This window comes from Mizuhopecten yessoensis, unplaced genomic scaffold (assembly GCF_002113885.1).
Source record: "Mizuhopecten yessoensis strain PY_sf001 unplaced genomic scaffold, ASM211388v2 scaffold897, whole genome shotgun sequence".
Lineage (NCBI taxonomy): Eukaryota > Metazoa > Mollusca > Bivalvia > Pectinida > Pectinidae > Mizuhopecten > Mizuhopecten yessoensis.
The window spans coordinates 846,208-861,495 of NW_018403776.1; the positions used below are offsets into that span (position 1 = coordinate 846,208).

At 36.5% G+C, this 15,288-nt stretch overlaps 1 protein-coding gene across 1 annotated transcript in view; it reads left to right on the plus strand.

The window, feature by feature from the left end:
- Window positions 1–15,288, plus strand: part of LOC110454059 (methionine aminopeptidase 1-like) — a 24,200-nt gene that overhangs the window by 2,978 nt on the left and 5,934 nt on the right. The window contains exons 2-9 of the mRNA XM_021503401.1: window positions 7,421–7,472; window positions 10,129–10,211; window positions 10,389–10,449; window positions 10,966–11,057; window positions 12,297–12,380; window positions 12,660–12,727; window positions 13,382–13,452; window positions 14,188–14,319. Coding sequence (XP_021359076.1) covers window positions 7,421–7,472; window positions 10,129–10,211; window positions 10,389–10,449; window positions 10,966–11,057; window positions 12,297–12,380; window positions 12,660–12,727; window positions 13,382–13,452; window positions 14,188–14,319 — 643 coding nt within the window. The remainder of the gene's footprint in view (window positions 1–7,420; window positions 7,473–10,128; window positions 10,212–10,388; window positions 10,450–10,965; window positions 11,058–12,296; window positions 12,381–12,659; window positions 12,728–13,381; window positions 13,453–14,187; window positions 14,320–15,288) is intronic.

Sequence of the window (15,288 nt, forward strand, 5' to 3'; positions counted from 1 at the left end):
CACCACACATGTCAATATCCACTCAAACATAGTCACCACACATGTCAATATCCACTCAAACATAGTCACCACACATGTCAATATACACTCAAACATAGTCACAACACATGTCAATATCCACTGAAACATACACCACACATGTCAATATACACTGAAACATACACCACACATGTCAATATACACTGAAACATAGTCACAACACATGTCAATATACATACATGTCAATATCCACTGAAACATACACCACCCATGTCAATATACACTGAAACATACACCACACATGTCAATATACACTGAAACATACGCCACACATGTCAATATCCACTCAAACATAGTCCCCACACATGTTAATATACACTCAAACATAGTCAAAACACATGTCAATATACACTCAAACATAGTCACCACACATGTCAATATCCACTCAAACATAGTCACCTCACATGTCAATATCCACTCAAACATAGTCACATCACATGTCAATATCCACTCAAGCATAGTCACCTCACATGTCAATATCCACTGAAACACAGTCACCACACATGTCAAAATCCACTCAAACATAGTCACCACACATGTTAATATCCACTGAAACAGTCACCACACATGTTAATATCCACTCAAACATAGTCACCATACATGTCAATATCCACTGAAACATACACCACCCATGTCAATATACACTGAAACATACACCACACATGTCAATATACACTGAAAAATAGTCACCATACATGTCAATATCCACTGAAACATAGTCACAACACATGTCAATATACATACATGTCAATATCCACTGAAACATACACCACCCATGTCAATATACACTGAAACATACACCACACATGTCAATATCCACTCAAACATAGTCACCATACATGTCAATATCCACTGAAACATACACCACCCATGTCAATATACACTGAAACATACACCACACATGTCAATATCCACTCAAACATAGTCACATCACATGTCAATATCCACTCAAGCATAGTCACCTCACATGTCAATATACACTGAAACACAGTCACTACACATGTCAATATCCACTCAAACATAGTCACATCACATGTCAATATCCACTCAAGCATAGTCACCTCACATGTCAATATCCACTGAAACACAGTCACCACACATGTCAAAATCCACTCAAACATAGTCACCACACATGTTAATATCCACTGAAACAGTCACCACACATGTTAATATCCACTCAAACATAGTCACCACACATGCCAATATCCACTCAAACATAGTCACCACATATGTCAATATCCACTCAAACACAGTCACCTCACATGTCAATATCCACTCAAACATAGTCACAACACATGTCAATATCCACTGAAACATCCACAACACATGTCAATATACACTCAAACATAGTCACAACACATGTCACAAACATAGTCACCACACATGTTAATATCCACTGAAACAGTCACCACACATGTTAATATCCACTCAAACATAGTCACCACACATGCCAATATCCACTCAAACATAGTCACCACATATGTCAATATCCACTCAAACATAGTCACCATACATGTCAATATCCACTGAAACATACACCACACATGTCAATATCCACTGAAACATAGTCACAACACATGTCAATATACATACATGTCAATATCCACTGAAACATACACCACCCATGTCAATATACACTGAAACATACACCACACATGTCAATATCCACTCAAACATAGTCACAACACATGTCAATATCCACTCAAACATAGTCACATCACATGTCAATATCCACTCAAGCATAGTCACCTCACATGTCAATATACACTGAAACACAGTCACCCCACATGTCAATATCCACTCAAACATAGTCACCACACATGTCAATATATACTGAAACATAGTCACCACATATGTCAATATCCACACTCAAACATAGTCACCACACATGTCAATATCCACTGAAACATAGTCACCATACATGTCAATATACACTCAAACATAGTCACAACACATGTCAATATCCACTCAAACATAGTCACCACACATGTCAATATATACACTGAAACATAGTCACAACACATGTCAATATACACTCAAACACAGTCACCACACATGTCAATATCCACTCAAACACAGTCACCACACATGTCAATATCCACACTCAAACATAGTCACCATACATGTCAATATACACTCAAACATAGTCACCACACATGTCAATATCCACTCAAACATAGTCACCACACATGTCAATATACACTCAAACACAGTCACCACACATGTCAATATACACTGAAACACAGTCACAACACATGTCAATATACACTCAAACATAGTCACCATACATGTCAATATACACTGAAACATAGTCACCACACATGTCAATATCCACTCAAACATAGTCACCACACATGTCAATATCCACTGAAACATAGTCACCTCACACGTCAATATCCACTCAAACATACACCACACATGTCAATATCCACTGAAACATAGTCACCTCACATGTCAATATATACTGAAACACACACCACACATGTCAATATCCACTCAAACATACACCACACATATTGATATTCACTCACACATAAACCACACATATTTGTATTCACTCACACATACACCACACATGTATACACTTATTTCCAAAACTTAAAAACTTACTTTATTCATGCATTCTTACGACATGTACATTACAAAAACACACTAAAATCTGCTTGATGTGCAAAGGATGATGCCCGAGGAAACATCAGACGTCCCAACTGACGTATGCCACCACCGTCGATATGTATCGCATTATTACCTATATCCTTAAAAGGGGATAGGACAGATTAATAAGTAATATATTTCAAAATTTTATGTATCCAGTATTGATAGTATTTATCTTATTGATAGTTATCAATAAGGCTTGAACAATGGAAATTGCCTAATTTATTATATATAATAAACAGTTCTTTCCTGTTCCATTGCAAAAAATATATATACACACATACCAGTATATATATAAGTTAATAAAAAAAACATGTATAGTATAAGTATAAATTACTGAGACTTAGTATCTTACTATAGTTATTGTAGGAAATGGACAGTTCAGAACATTTGTGTATAGATAATACACACATGTACAGATCCATATACTCAAACACACATGTACATGCCCATACACTCAAACACACATATACACGCCCATACATGCCCATACACTCAAACACACACGTACATGCCCATACTCTCAAACACATGTACCCGCCCATATACTCAAACACTCACGTACACGCCCATACACTCAAACACATGTTCACGCCCATACACTCAAACACACACGTACACGCCCATACACTCAAACACACACGTATACACCCATACACTCAAACACACACGTATACACCCATACACTCAAACACATGTACACGCCCATACACTCAAACACATGTACATGCCCATACACTCAAACACACACGTATACACCCATACACTCAAACACATGTACACGCCCATACACTCAAAACACACATATACACGCCCATCTCAAACACACATGTATACACCCATACACTCAAACACACACGTATACATCCATACACTCAAACACATGTACACGCCCATACACTCACACACACACGTACAGATCCATACACTCAAACACACATGTACATGCCCATACACTCAAACACACACATACACGCCCATACACTCACACACACACATACAGATCCATACACTCAAACACACATGTACATGCCCATACACTCAAACACACATATACACGCCCATACACTCAAACACACATGTAACTGCCCATATACTCAAACACATGTACAGATCCATACACTCAAACACACATGTACACGCTTATACACTCAAACACACATGTACATGCCCTACACTCAAACACACATGTACAGATCCATACACTCAAACACACATGTACACACCCATACACTCAAACACACATGTACAGATCCATACACTCAAACACACATGTACAGACCCATACACTCAAACACACATGTACAGATCCATACACTCAAACACACATGTACACACCCATACACTCAAACACACATGTACATGCCCATACACTCAAACACACATGTACAGATCCATACACTCAAATACACATGTACAGATCCATACACTCAAACACACATGTACACACCCATACACTCAAACACACATGTACATGCCCATACACTCAAACACACATGTACAGACCCATACACTCAAACACACATGTACAGATCCATACACTCAAACACACATGTACACACCCATACACTCAAACACACATGTACATGCCCATACACTCAAACACACATGTACAGATCCATACACTCAAACACACATGTACAGATCCATACACTCAAACACACATGTACACACCCATACACTCAAACACACATGTACATGCCCATACACTCAAACACACATGTACAGATCCATACACTCAAATACACATGTACAGATCCATACACTCAAACACACATGTACACACCCATACACTCAAACACACATGTACATGCCCATACACTCAAACACACATGTACAGATCCATACACTCAAATACACATGTACAGATCCATACACTCAAACACACATGTACACACCCATACACTCAAACACACATGTACATGCCCATACACTCAAACACACATGTACAGATCCATACACTCAAATACACATGTACAGATCCATACACTCAAACACACATGTACAGATCAATACACTCAAACACACACATACAGATCCATACACTCAAACTAACATGTGCAGATCCATACACTCAAACACAGATGTACACGCCCATACACTCAAACACAGATGTACACGCCCATATACTCAAACCTATGTACATGCCCATACACTCAAACACACATGTAAATGCCCATACACTCAAACACACATGTACACGCCCATACACTCAAACCCACATGTACAGATCCATACACTCAAACACACAAGTACAAGCCCATACACTCAAACACACAAGTTACCGCCCATACACTCAAACCCACATGTACAGATCCATACACTCAAACACACACGTACACACCTGTACACACCCATACACTCAAACACACATGTACACACCCATACACTCAAACACACATGTACATGCCCATACACTCAAACACACACGTACATGCCCATACACTCAAACACACATGTAAATGCCCACACACTCAAACACACATGTACACGCCCATACACTCAAACACACATGAACAGATCCATACACTCAAACACACATGTACAGATCAATACACTCAAACACACCCGTACAGATCCATACACTCAAACACACATGTACATGCCCATACACTCAAACACACATGTACCCGCCCATATACTCAGACACACATGTACAGATCCATACACTCAAGCACACATGTACAGATCCATACACTCAAACACACATGTACACACCCATACACTCAAACACACATGTACAGATCCATACCCTCCAACACACATGTACAGATCCATACACTCAAACACACAAGTTAACGCCCATACAATCAAACACACATTTACAGATCCATACACTCAAACACACAAGTACAAGCCCATACACTCAAACACACAAGTTAACGCCCATACACTCAAACACACATGTACAGACCCATACACTCAAACACACATGTACACACCCATACACTCAAACACACATGTACAGATCCATACATTCAAACACACATGTACAGATCCATACACTCAAGCACACATGTACAGATCCATACACTCAAACACACATGTACATGCCCATACACTCAAACACACACGTACATGCCCATACACTCAAACACACATGTAAATGCCCACACACTCAAACACACATGTACACGCCCATACACTCAAACACACACGTACAGACCCATACACTCAAACACACATGTACACACCCATACACTCAAACACACATGTACACACCCATACACTCAAACACACATGTACATGCCCATACACTCAAACACACATGTACACGCCCATACGCTCAAACACACATGAACAGATCCATACACTCAAACACACATGTACAGACCCATACACTCAAACACACATGTACACACCCATACACTCAAACACACATGTACTTGCTTATACACTCAAACACACATGTACCTGCCCATACACTCAAACACACATGTACAGATCCATACCCTCCAACACACATGTACAGATCCATACACTCAAACACACATGCACACACCCATACACTCAAACACACATGTACACACCCATACACTCAAACACACATGTACTTGCTTATACACTCAAACACACATGTACATGCCCATACACTCAAACACACATGTAAATGCCCATACTCTCAAACACACATGTACACGCCCATACACTCAAACACACATGTACTTGCTTATACACTCAAACACACATGTACCTGCCCATACACTCAAACACACATGTACAGATCCATACATTCAAACACACATGTACAGATCCATACACTCAAATACACATGTACAGATCCATACACTCAAACACACATGCACACACCCATACACTCAAACACACATGTACACACCCATACACTCAAACACACATGTACTTGCTTATACACTCAAACACACATGTACATGCCCATACACTCAAACACACATGTAAATGCCCACACACTCAAACACACATGTACACGCCCATACACTCAAACACACATGAACAGATCCATACACTCAAACACACATGTACATGCCCATACACTCAAACACACATGTAAATGCCCATACTCTCAAACACACATGTACACGCCCATACACTCAAACACACACGTACAGATCCATACACTCAAACCCACATGTACACGCCCATACACTCAAACACACACGTACAGACCCATACACTCAAACACACATGTACACGCCCATACACTCAAACACACATGTACTTGCTTATACACTCAAACACACATGTACCTGCCCATACACTCAAACACACATGTACATGCTTATACACTCAAACACACATGTACAGATCCATACACTCAAACACACATGTACAGATCCATACACTCAAACACACATGTACAGATCCATACACTCAAACACACACGTACAATCACAAAAGGAGCATATTAACATACAAAGTTTATTGATAACATAACAATGATTTAGTATAATACATGTATTTGATAATTCGATTTTGATAACACAGAAACATCTGCCATCATGAACAAGGTGGTCAGTTGTAGCTATCATATTTCAAGTCACCTGTTTCGTGCTTGATAATACATACATGTAGATGTATTGGGCTTTCTATGATTGCATTGTTTGAAGATCATGGAGCCTTATCTGACTGATTTTAAAACCACATATGTAAGCTATGTCTAACATCATTATCTCCTTGGATACCATTACAATGACAATGGATTTCTTGCCAAGTAACATGCTTAACATATTTCATTTGTATTTGCTAGGACTGTTTCAAGATGTTTTGGTCTGAACACAAGAAAATTCACAAGTTAGTCCGTAAGTATGAAACTGTACTCTGATTACATAAAAACATCTGTGTGTGCAAATTACAGTAAACAAAAATGTAACAAAAGAATAATACATTTGTATGTACATGAAGTGGAAATAAAATATCATTGCAATATACACATGAAAACAATGGTATGATTATCAAAAGTATAAGGCACAATATAAAACAGTCTAAATAAAGTACATAAAAACATAAATAGTCTTGAGATAAAAGTACATAAGACACATACAGTCTGAGATAAAAGTACATACGGTAAGACACATACAATCTGAATAAAAGTACATACGGTAAGACACATACTCTGTGAAATAAAAGTACATAAGACACATACTCTGTGAAATAAAAGTACATAAGACACATACAGTCTGAGATAAAAGTACATACGGTAAGACACATACGATCTGAAATAAAAGTACATACGGTAAGACACATACAATCTGAGATTAAAGTACACACAGTAAGACACATACAATCTGAGATTAAAGTACACACAGTAAGACACATACAATCTGAGATTAAAGAACGGTAAGACACATACAGTCTGAGATTAAAGTACATACGGTAAGACACACACAATCTGAGATTAAAGTACATACGGTAAGACACATACAATCTGAGATAAAAGTACAAAAGACAAATACAATCTGAGATAAAAGTACATAAGACAAATACAATCTCAGATAAAAGTACATAGACAAATACAATCTCAGATAAAAGTACATAGACAAATACAATCTCAGATAAAAGTACATAAAACACATACAATCTAAGATAAAAGTACATAAGACACATACAATCTAAGATAAAAGTACATACGGTAAGACACATACAATCTTAGATTAAAGTACATACGGTAAGACACATACAGTCTGAGATTAAAGCACATACGGTAAGACACATACAGTCTGAGATTAAAGCACATACGGTAAGACACATACAGTCTGAGATTAAAGCACATACGGTAAGACACATACAGTCTGAGATTAAAGCACATACGGTAAGACACATACAGTCTGAGATTAAAGCACATACGGTAAGACACATACAGTCTGAGATTAAAGCACATACGGTAAGACACATACAGTCTGAGATTAAAGTACATACGGTAAGACACACACAATCTGAGATTAAAGTACATACGGTAAGACACACACAATCTGAGATTAAAGTACATACGGTAAGACACATACTCTGTGAGATAAAAGTACATAAGGCACATACTCTGTGAGATTAAAGTACATAAGGCACATACTCTGAGATAAAAGTACATAAGACACATACTCTGAGATAAAAGTACATAAGACACATACAGTCTGAGATAAATATACATAAGACACATACAATCTGAGATTAAGGTACATACGGTAAGACACATACAATCTGAGATAAAAGTACAAAAGACAAATACAATCTCAGATAAAAGTACATAAAACACATACAATCTAAGATAAAAGTACATAAGACACATACAGTCTGAGATAAAAGTACATAAGACACATACAGTCTAAAATAAAAGTACATATGACACATACAGTCTGAGGTAAAAGTACATATGACACACACAATCTGAGATAAAAGTACATCAGACAGATACAATCTGAGATAAAAGTACTTATGACATACAGTCTGAAATAAAAGTACATAAGACACATACAGTCTGTGATAAAAGTACATATGACGAATACAGTCTAAAATAAAAGTACATATGATACATACAGTCTGAGATAAAAGTACATAAGACACACACAATCTTAGATAAAAGTACATAAGACACACACAATCTTAGATAAAAGTACATAAGACGCACACAATCTTAGATAAAAGTACATAAGACACACAATCTTAGATAAAAGTACATAAGACAAATACAATCTCAGATAAAAGTACATAAGGCACATACAGTCTGAGATAAAAGTACAAAAGACAAATACAATCTAAGATAAAAGTACATAAGACACATACAGTCTCAGATAAAAGTACATAAGACAAATACAATCTCAGATAAAAGTACATAAGACAAATACAATCTCAGATAAAAGTACATAAGACAAATACAATCTCAGATAAAAGTACATAAGGCACATACTCTGTGAGATAAAAGTACATAAGACACATACAATCTGAGATAAAAGTACATAAGACACATACTCTGTGAGAAAAAAGTACATAAGGCACATACTCTGTGAGATAAAAGTACATAATGCACATACTCTGTGAGATTAAAGTACATAAGGCACATACTCTGGGAGATTAAAGTACATAAGGCTCATACTCTGTGAGATTAGAGATTAAAGTACATACGGTAAGACACATACTCTGTGAGAAAAAAGTACATAAGGCACAAACTCTGTGAGATAAAAGTACATATGACACACACAGTCTGAGATAAAAGTACATAATGCACATACTCTGTGAGAAAAAAGTACATAAGGCACAAACTCTGTGAGATAAAAGAACATATGACACACACAGTCTGAGATAAAAGTACATATGACACACACGGTGTGAGATAACAGTACATAAGACAACTCCAGTCTGAGATGAATTAATTTTATTAAGATGACAACTTGAAGAATCTCATTTAAAATATTCTCAAGATGATTGTTGTAAGAAAGTTACATCAGATGATTTTATTGATAACAGAAGGGAATGAAAAGCAAACATCGGACCAGTATAATCCATGGCCAGGCTTCAAGTTCACAGGAGGGGTACGGGTAGCTAAGGTGGTGAGTACTAATCTACACAGCAAAGCTCACTGTCAAAATTGTTGATACTTATCTGGTACATTCTAATGGAAAATGAAAAGTTACAAATAATGACTTCAGCAAAATCTATATATTTGCATTTTCAACACTTTTAAATTGTTTTGTGAAGTTCAGTCATTGTTACAATATGATTTGTAGACACCTAAAAGGATTGTTCCTGACCACATACCTAGGCCAGACTATGCAGACCATCCTGAAGGTGAGACACATACTTTCCATATTGTAAAATGTTACAGTATGTAAAAATAAACATTATTTTGAGTCTTTCTTTTTTCCAAAACAAAAAATACTGTTTTAATAATTGAGAGTATTTTTTTCTTTAATGAATTTTGAGGCTGTTTATATAGAACAGTTGTAGGTGTGCCAGTGTTGTTTACATAAAACAGTTATAGGTGTGCCAGTGTTGTTTTTATATGACAGTTGTAGGTGTGCCAGCGTTGTTTTTATATGACAGTTGTAGGTGTGCCAGTGTTGTTTACATATAACAGTTGTAGGTTTGCCAGTGTTGTTTACATATAACAGTTGTAGGTGTGCCAATGTTGTTTACATAGAACAGTTTTAGGTGTGCCAGTGTTGTTTACATATAACAGTTGTAGGTGTGCCAGTGTTGTTTTTATATCACAGTTGTAGGTGTGCCAGTGTTGTTTACATATAAAAGTTGTTTACATGTAACTGTTGTAAGTGTGCCAGTATTGTTTATTTACAATGGTTACAGGTGTGCCAGTTTCTGAAAGACAGATGCGAGGGACAACGAATATCAAGGTTTTGTCAGACGAGGAACAAGAGGGACTTCGGGTGGCTTGTAAGGTAAGTATATCCAACACATTGGTTTAAAAATGATAAAGGAAGTCCTTACAACTTCATATGATATGAAATTTATACAGTGCTCTATAGAATCAAAAAAATGCTTAAAGGTGTTTTACAGTACATACAGTCAGCGTTAAACAAAAGGTTATTCCGTCTTTGCATATTGCAAAGTTATCTGCTCTTGTGAGCAGGTATTGATTGTTACATCATTGGTTTGTGAGAGTAACTTCATCAATTTTTGAGAAAAACAACGTAAATTTCTCACACAAACCAATGACGTAACAATCAATACCTGCTCACAAGAGAAGATAACTCTGCAATATGCAAAGATCGAATACATTATAGAAGGACATATTCTGTTCAGCATAATATCTGCCTTTTGTGTCAGCACATCTTATGTACAAGGATGTTCATCACCAGCATCAGCATCCCAATTGTGGCCTGGAGACGTGTCTGTAAAATGGAAAACTTCAATAGCTAGATAAAAAACAAAAGGCTGTGCTGAAACATAGACAGGTTTTAACTGTGCTGAAACATCGACAGGTTTTAGCTGTGCTGAAACATAGACAGGTTTTAACTGTGCTGAAACATAGACAGGTTTTAACTGTGCTGAAACATACACAGGTTTTAAATGTGCTGAAAGGTAGACAGTTTTAACTTTGCTGAAACATAGACAGGTTTTAACTGTGCTGAAACATACACAGGTTTTAAATGCGCTGAAAGGTAGACAGTTTTAACTGTGCTGAAACATAGACAGGTTTTAACTGTGCTGAAACATCGACAGGTTTTAACTGTGCTGAAACATAGACAGGTTTTAATTCTGCTGAAACATAGACAGGTTTTAAATGTGCTGAAACGTAGACAGTTTTAACTGTGCTGAAACAAAGACAGATTTTAAATGTGCTGAAACGTAGACAGTTTTTACTGCGCTGAAACATAAACAGGTTTTAACACATGCCTAGCATGTTTGTCCGCCCTCTGGATCCTAACTATAGAACACAATGCTCCGACTTGTAAGAACTCCTTAATTGATTGAAACACCAGTTCTTCAGTGAAGCTCAAAGTTGACAGCTGTTGAAATATTGAAAGATATATTTTGTTTTTGTTCAGGGGACCCTTTTTCTTCTTCTTTTCAATATAAGCATTTTTTTTTAAAAACTCTTAATTCATACAATTAAACTTTTTACTTGACTATGTATTTAGTTCTTGGTACTGAATTAGAGCTAAATTTCATTGCAGCTTGGGCGGGAGGTGTTAGACATAGGGGCAGCAGCCATTGATGTGGGCGTGACAACGGAAGAGATTGACAGACTTGTCCACGAGGTAACTTCTCATTTCTGTCACAGTTTCTAATGAAGTGTTAATGTAAAACAAGAAAATATTTGAACTTTGTCAGGAAAAATTGAGACCTTACTGGAAAGTGAGTACAACTATCTAGTAAGCCTGTTGTGATTAGCAAGTCAGTCAAGTATTTAATGTATGAGTGAATTCAGAATGTAGAGAACAAATATCTAGAGGAAATTGCGACTGAAATTTAATAAATCAATCATATTCCTTAAATATTAATTGAGCTGTATAAACAACATGAGGTTTTGTTGACAGGCCTGTGTGGATCGAGAATGTTATCCTTCTCCTCTAAATTATTATGAATTTCCAAAGTCCTGTTGTACGTAAGTATAAACATGTTGTTAAAGTATATAGCATTGTCATTGTATGTAGGTATGAATGCAATTTGTTTTGGTCTTTTCATTGTTTGGTATGATTGTTATACACTTCAATGATAACAATTTAGATTTACTTACTTTTGAACTTTTAGACAAATTTTAATATTGTAGATAAACTGCAACATAACTGATGTAAGAATTAAAGTTTTTCTTCTGTTTCTCTGTTTAGTATTCTCACATCAAATGTTGTATATTATATTATTATCAGTGATGTTGATGTCTCTCTTAACACACATACATCTCCATAGGCTTACTTGCCAACTTTTGAAATTTCCATGGGGGAGATTATGCATTCTCAGAATTAAAAGTATAAATAAAATGTGTGCATACACCCTAGGGAAAAACCACACTTTTAAATGGCATTTTTGAGCTGTTCTTTCAGCTGAAATCATTAGATGTTACAATATAGGAATAGTTTAGCAAATTCACTGGTTGAAAATGCTTAATTTTAGGGCCCAAAATCGTTAGTCTCCCTCCAAAATAGAGAGAGTTGGCAAGTTTGCATAGGACCTTAGTTGTTGTGAAAACATTAAACACCAAACAAACAAACAAACCTTGAGATACATCTGTGTCTCACATGTGCATTGCTCTGTGGTGCAGGTCTGTAAATGAAGTGATATGCCACGGTATCCCAGACATGAGACCTCTAGAGGATGGAGACATAGTTAACAGTAAGTACACACTTCAATACGTGTTACCAGTTAACAGTAAGTACACACTTCAATACGTTTTACCAGTTAACAGTAAGTACACACTTCAATACGGTTTACCAGTTAACAGTAATTATACACCTCAATACGTTTGACCAGTTAACCGTAAGTATACACCTCAATACGTTTGACCAGTTAACCGGAAGTATACACCTCAATACGTTTTACCAGTTAACAGTAACTATACACCTCAATACCTTTTACCAGTTAACAGTAAGTATACACCTCAAGACGTTTTACCAGTTAACAGTAAGTACACACCTCAATAAGGTTTACCAGTTAACAGTAAGTACACACTTTAATACGTTTTACCAGTTAACAGTAAGTATACACCTCAATACCTTTTACCAGTTAACAGTAAGTATACACCTTGATACGTTTTACCAGTTTACAGTAAGTACACACTTCAATACGTTTTACCAGTCATTATATGTTTATAATTGTTGAAGTAAAAATGTACTGAAGGGATTTATTGATTCTTTCACTTTTACCTTTTTTTACTGTCTGTAATGAGGGCAGTTTTATCATAACGGTGAATACTAATACCCAACATACTACATATAGTCATTACATGTGAAGGGCAAATTAACACTGGGCAAATATACATTTTTCAGGTGAAGGACTAACGTTTAACTAGGCAATGATCCATGGTATACAGTAGTTGTTATGGTTCCTGTGTGATCTCTCTATTTACAGTTGACATTACAACGTTCCATCGTGGATTCCACGGAGACTTGAATGAAACCTTTTTTGTTGGCAATGTGGATGAAAGTAGCAAATCTTTGGTGAAGACGACGTATGAATGTCTAAAGCTTTCTATTGACGAGGGTAAGTTTTTACGTTTGAATGTCTAAAGCTTTCTATTGACGAGGGTAAGTTTTTACGTATGAATGTCTAAAGCTTTCTATTGACGAGGGTAAGTTTTTACGTATGAATGTCTAAAGCTTTCTATTGACGAGGGTAAGTTTTTACGTATGAATGTCTAAAGCTTTCTATTGACGAGGGTAAGTTTTTACGTTTGAATGTCTAAAGCTTTCTGTAGACGAGGGTAAGATTTTACGTATGAATGTCTAAAGCTTTCTATTGACGAGGGTAAGTTTNGACCTCAATACGTTTTACCAGTTAACAGTTAGTATACACTTCAATACATTTTACCAGTTAACAGTAAGTACACACTTCAATACGATTTATCAGTCGACAGTAAGTACACACTTCGATACGTTTTACCAGTTAACAGTAAGGACATACTTCAATACATTTTACCAGTGAACAGTAAGTACACACTTCAATACGTTTTACCAGTTAACCGTAAGTACACACTTCAATACATTTGACCAGTTAACAGTAAGTATACACCTCAATACGGTTTACCAGTTAACAGTAAGTACACACCTCAATACGGTTTACCAGTTAACAGTAAGTACACACTTCAATACGGTTTACCAGTTAACAGTAATTATACACCTCAATACGTTTGACCAGTTAACCGTAAGTACACACCTCAATACGTTTGACCAGTTAACCGTAAGTATACACCTCAATACGTTTTACCAGTTAACAGTAAGTACACACCTCAATACGGTTTACCAGTTAACAGTAAGTACACACCTCAATACGGTTTACCAGTTAACAGTAATTATACACCTCAATACGTTTGACCAGTTAACCGTAAGTATACACCTCAATACGTTTTACCAGTGAACAGTAAGTACACACCTCAATACGTTTTACCAGTTAACAGTAAGTACACACCTCAATACGGTTTACCAGTTAACAGTAAGTACACACCTCAATACG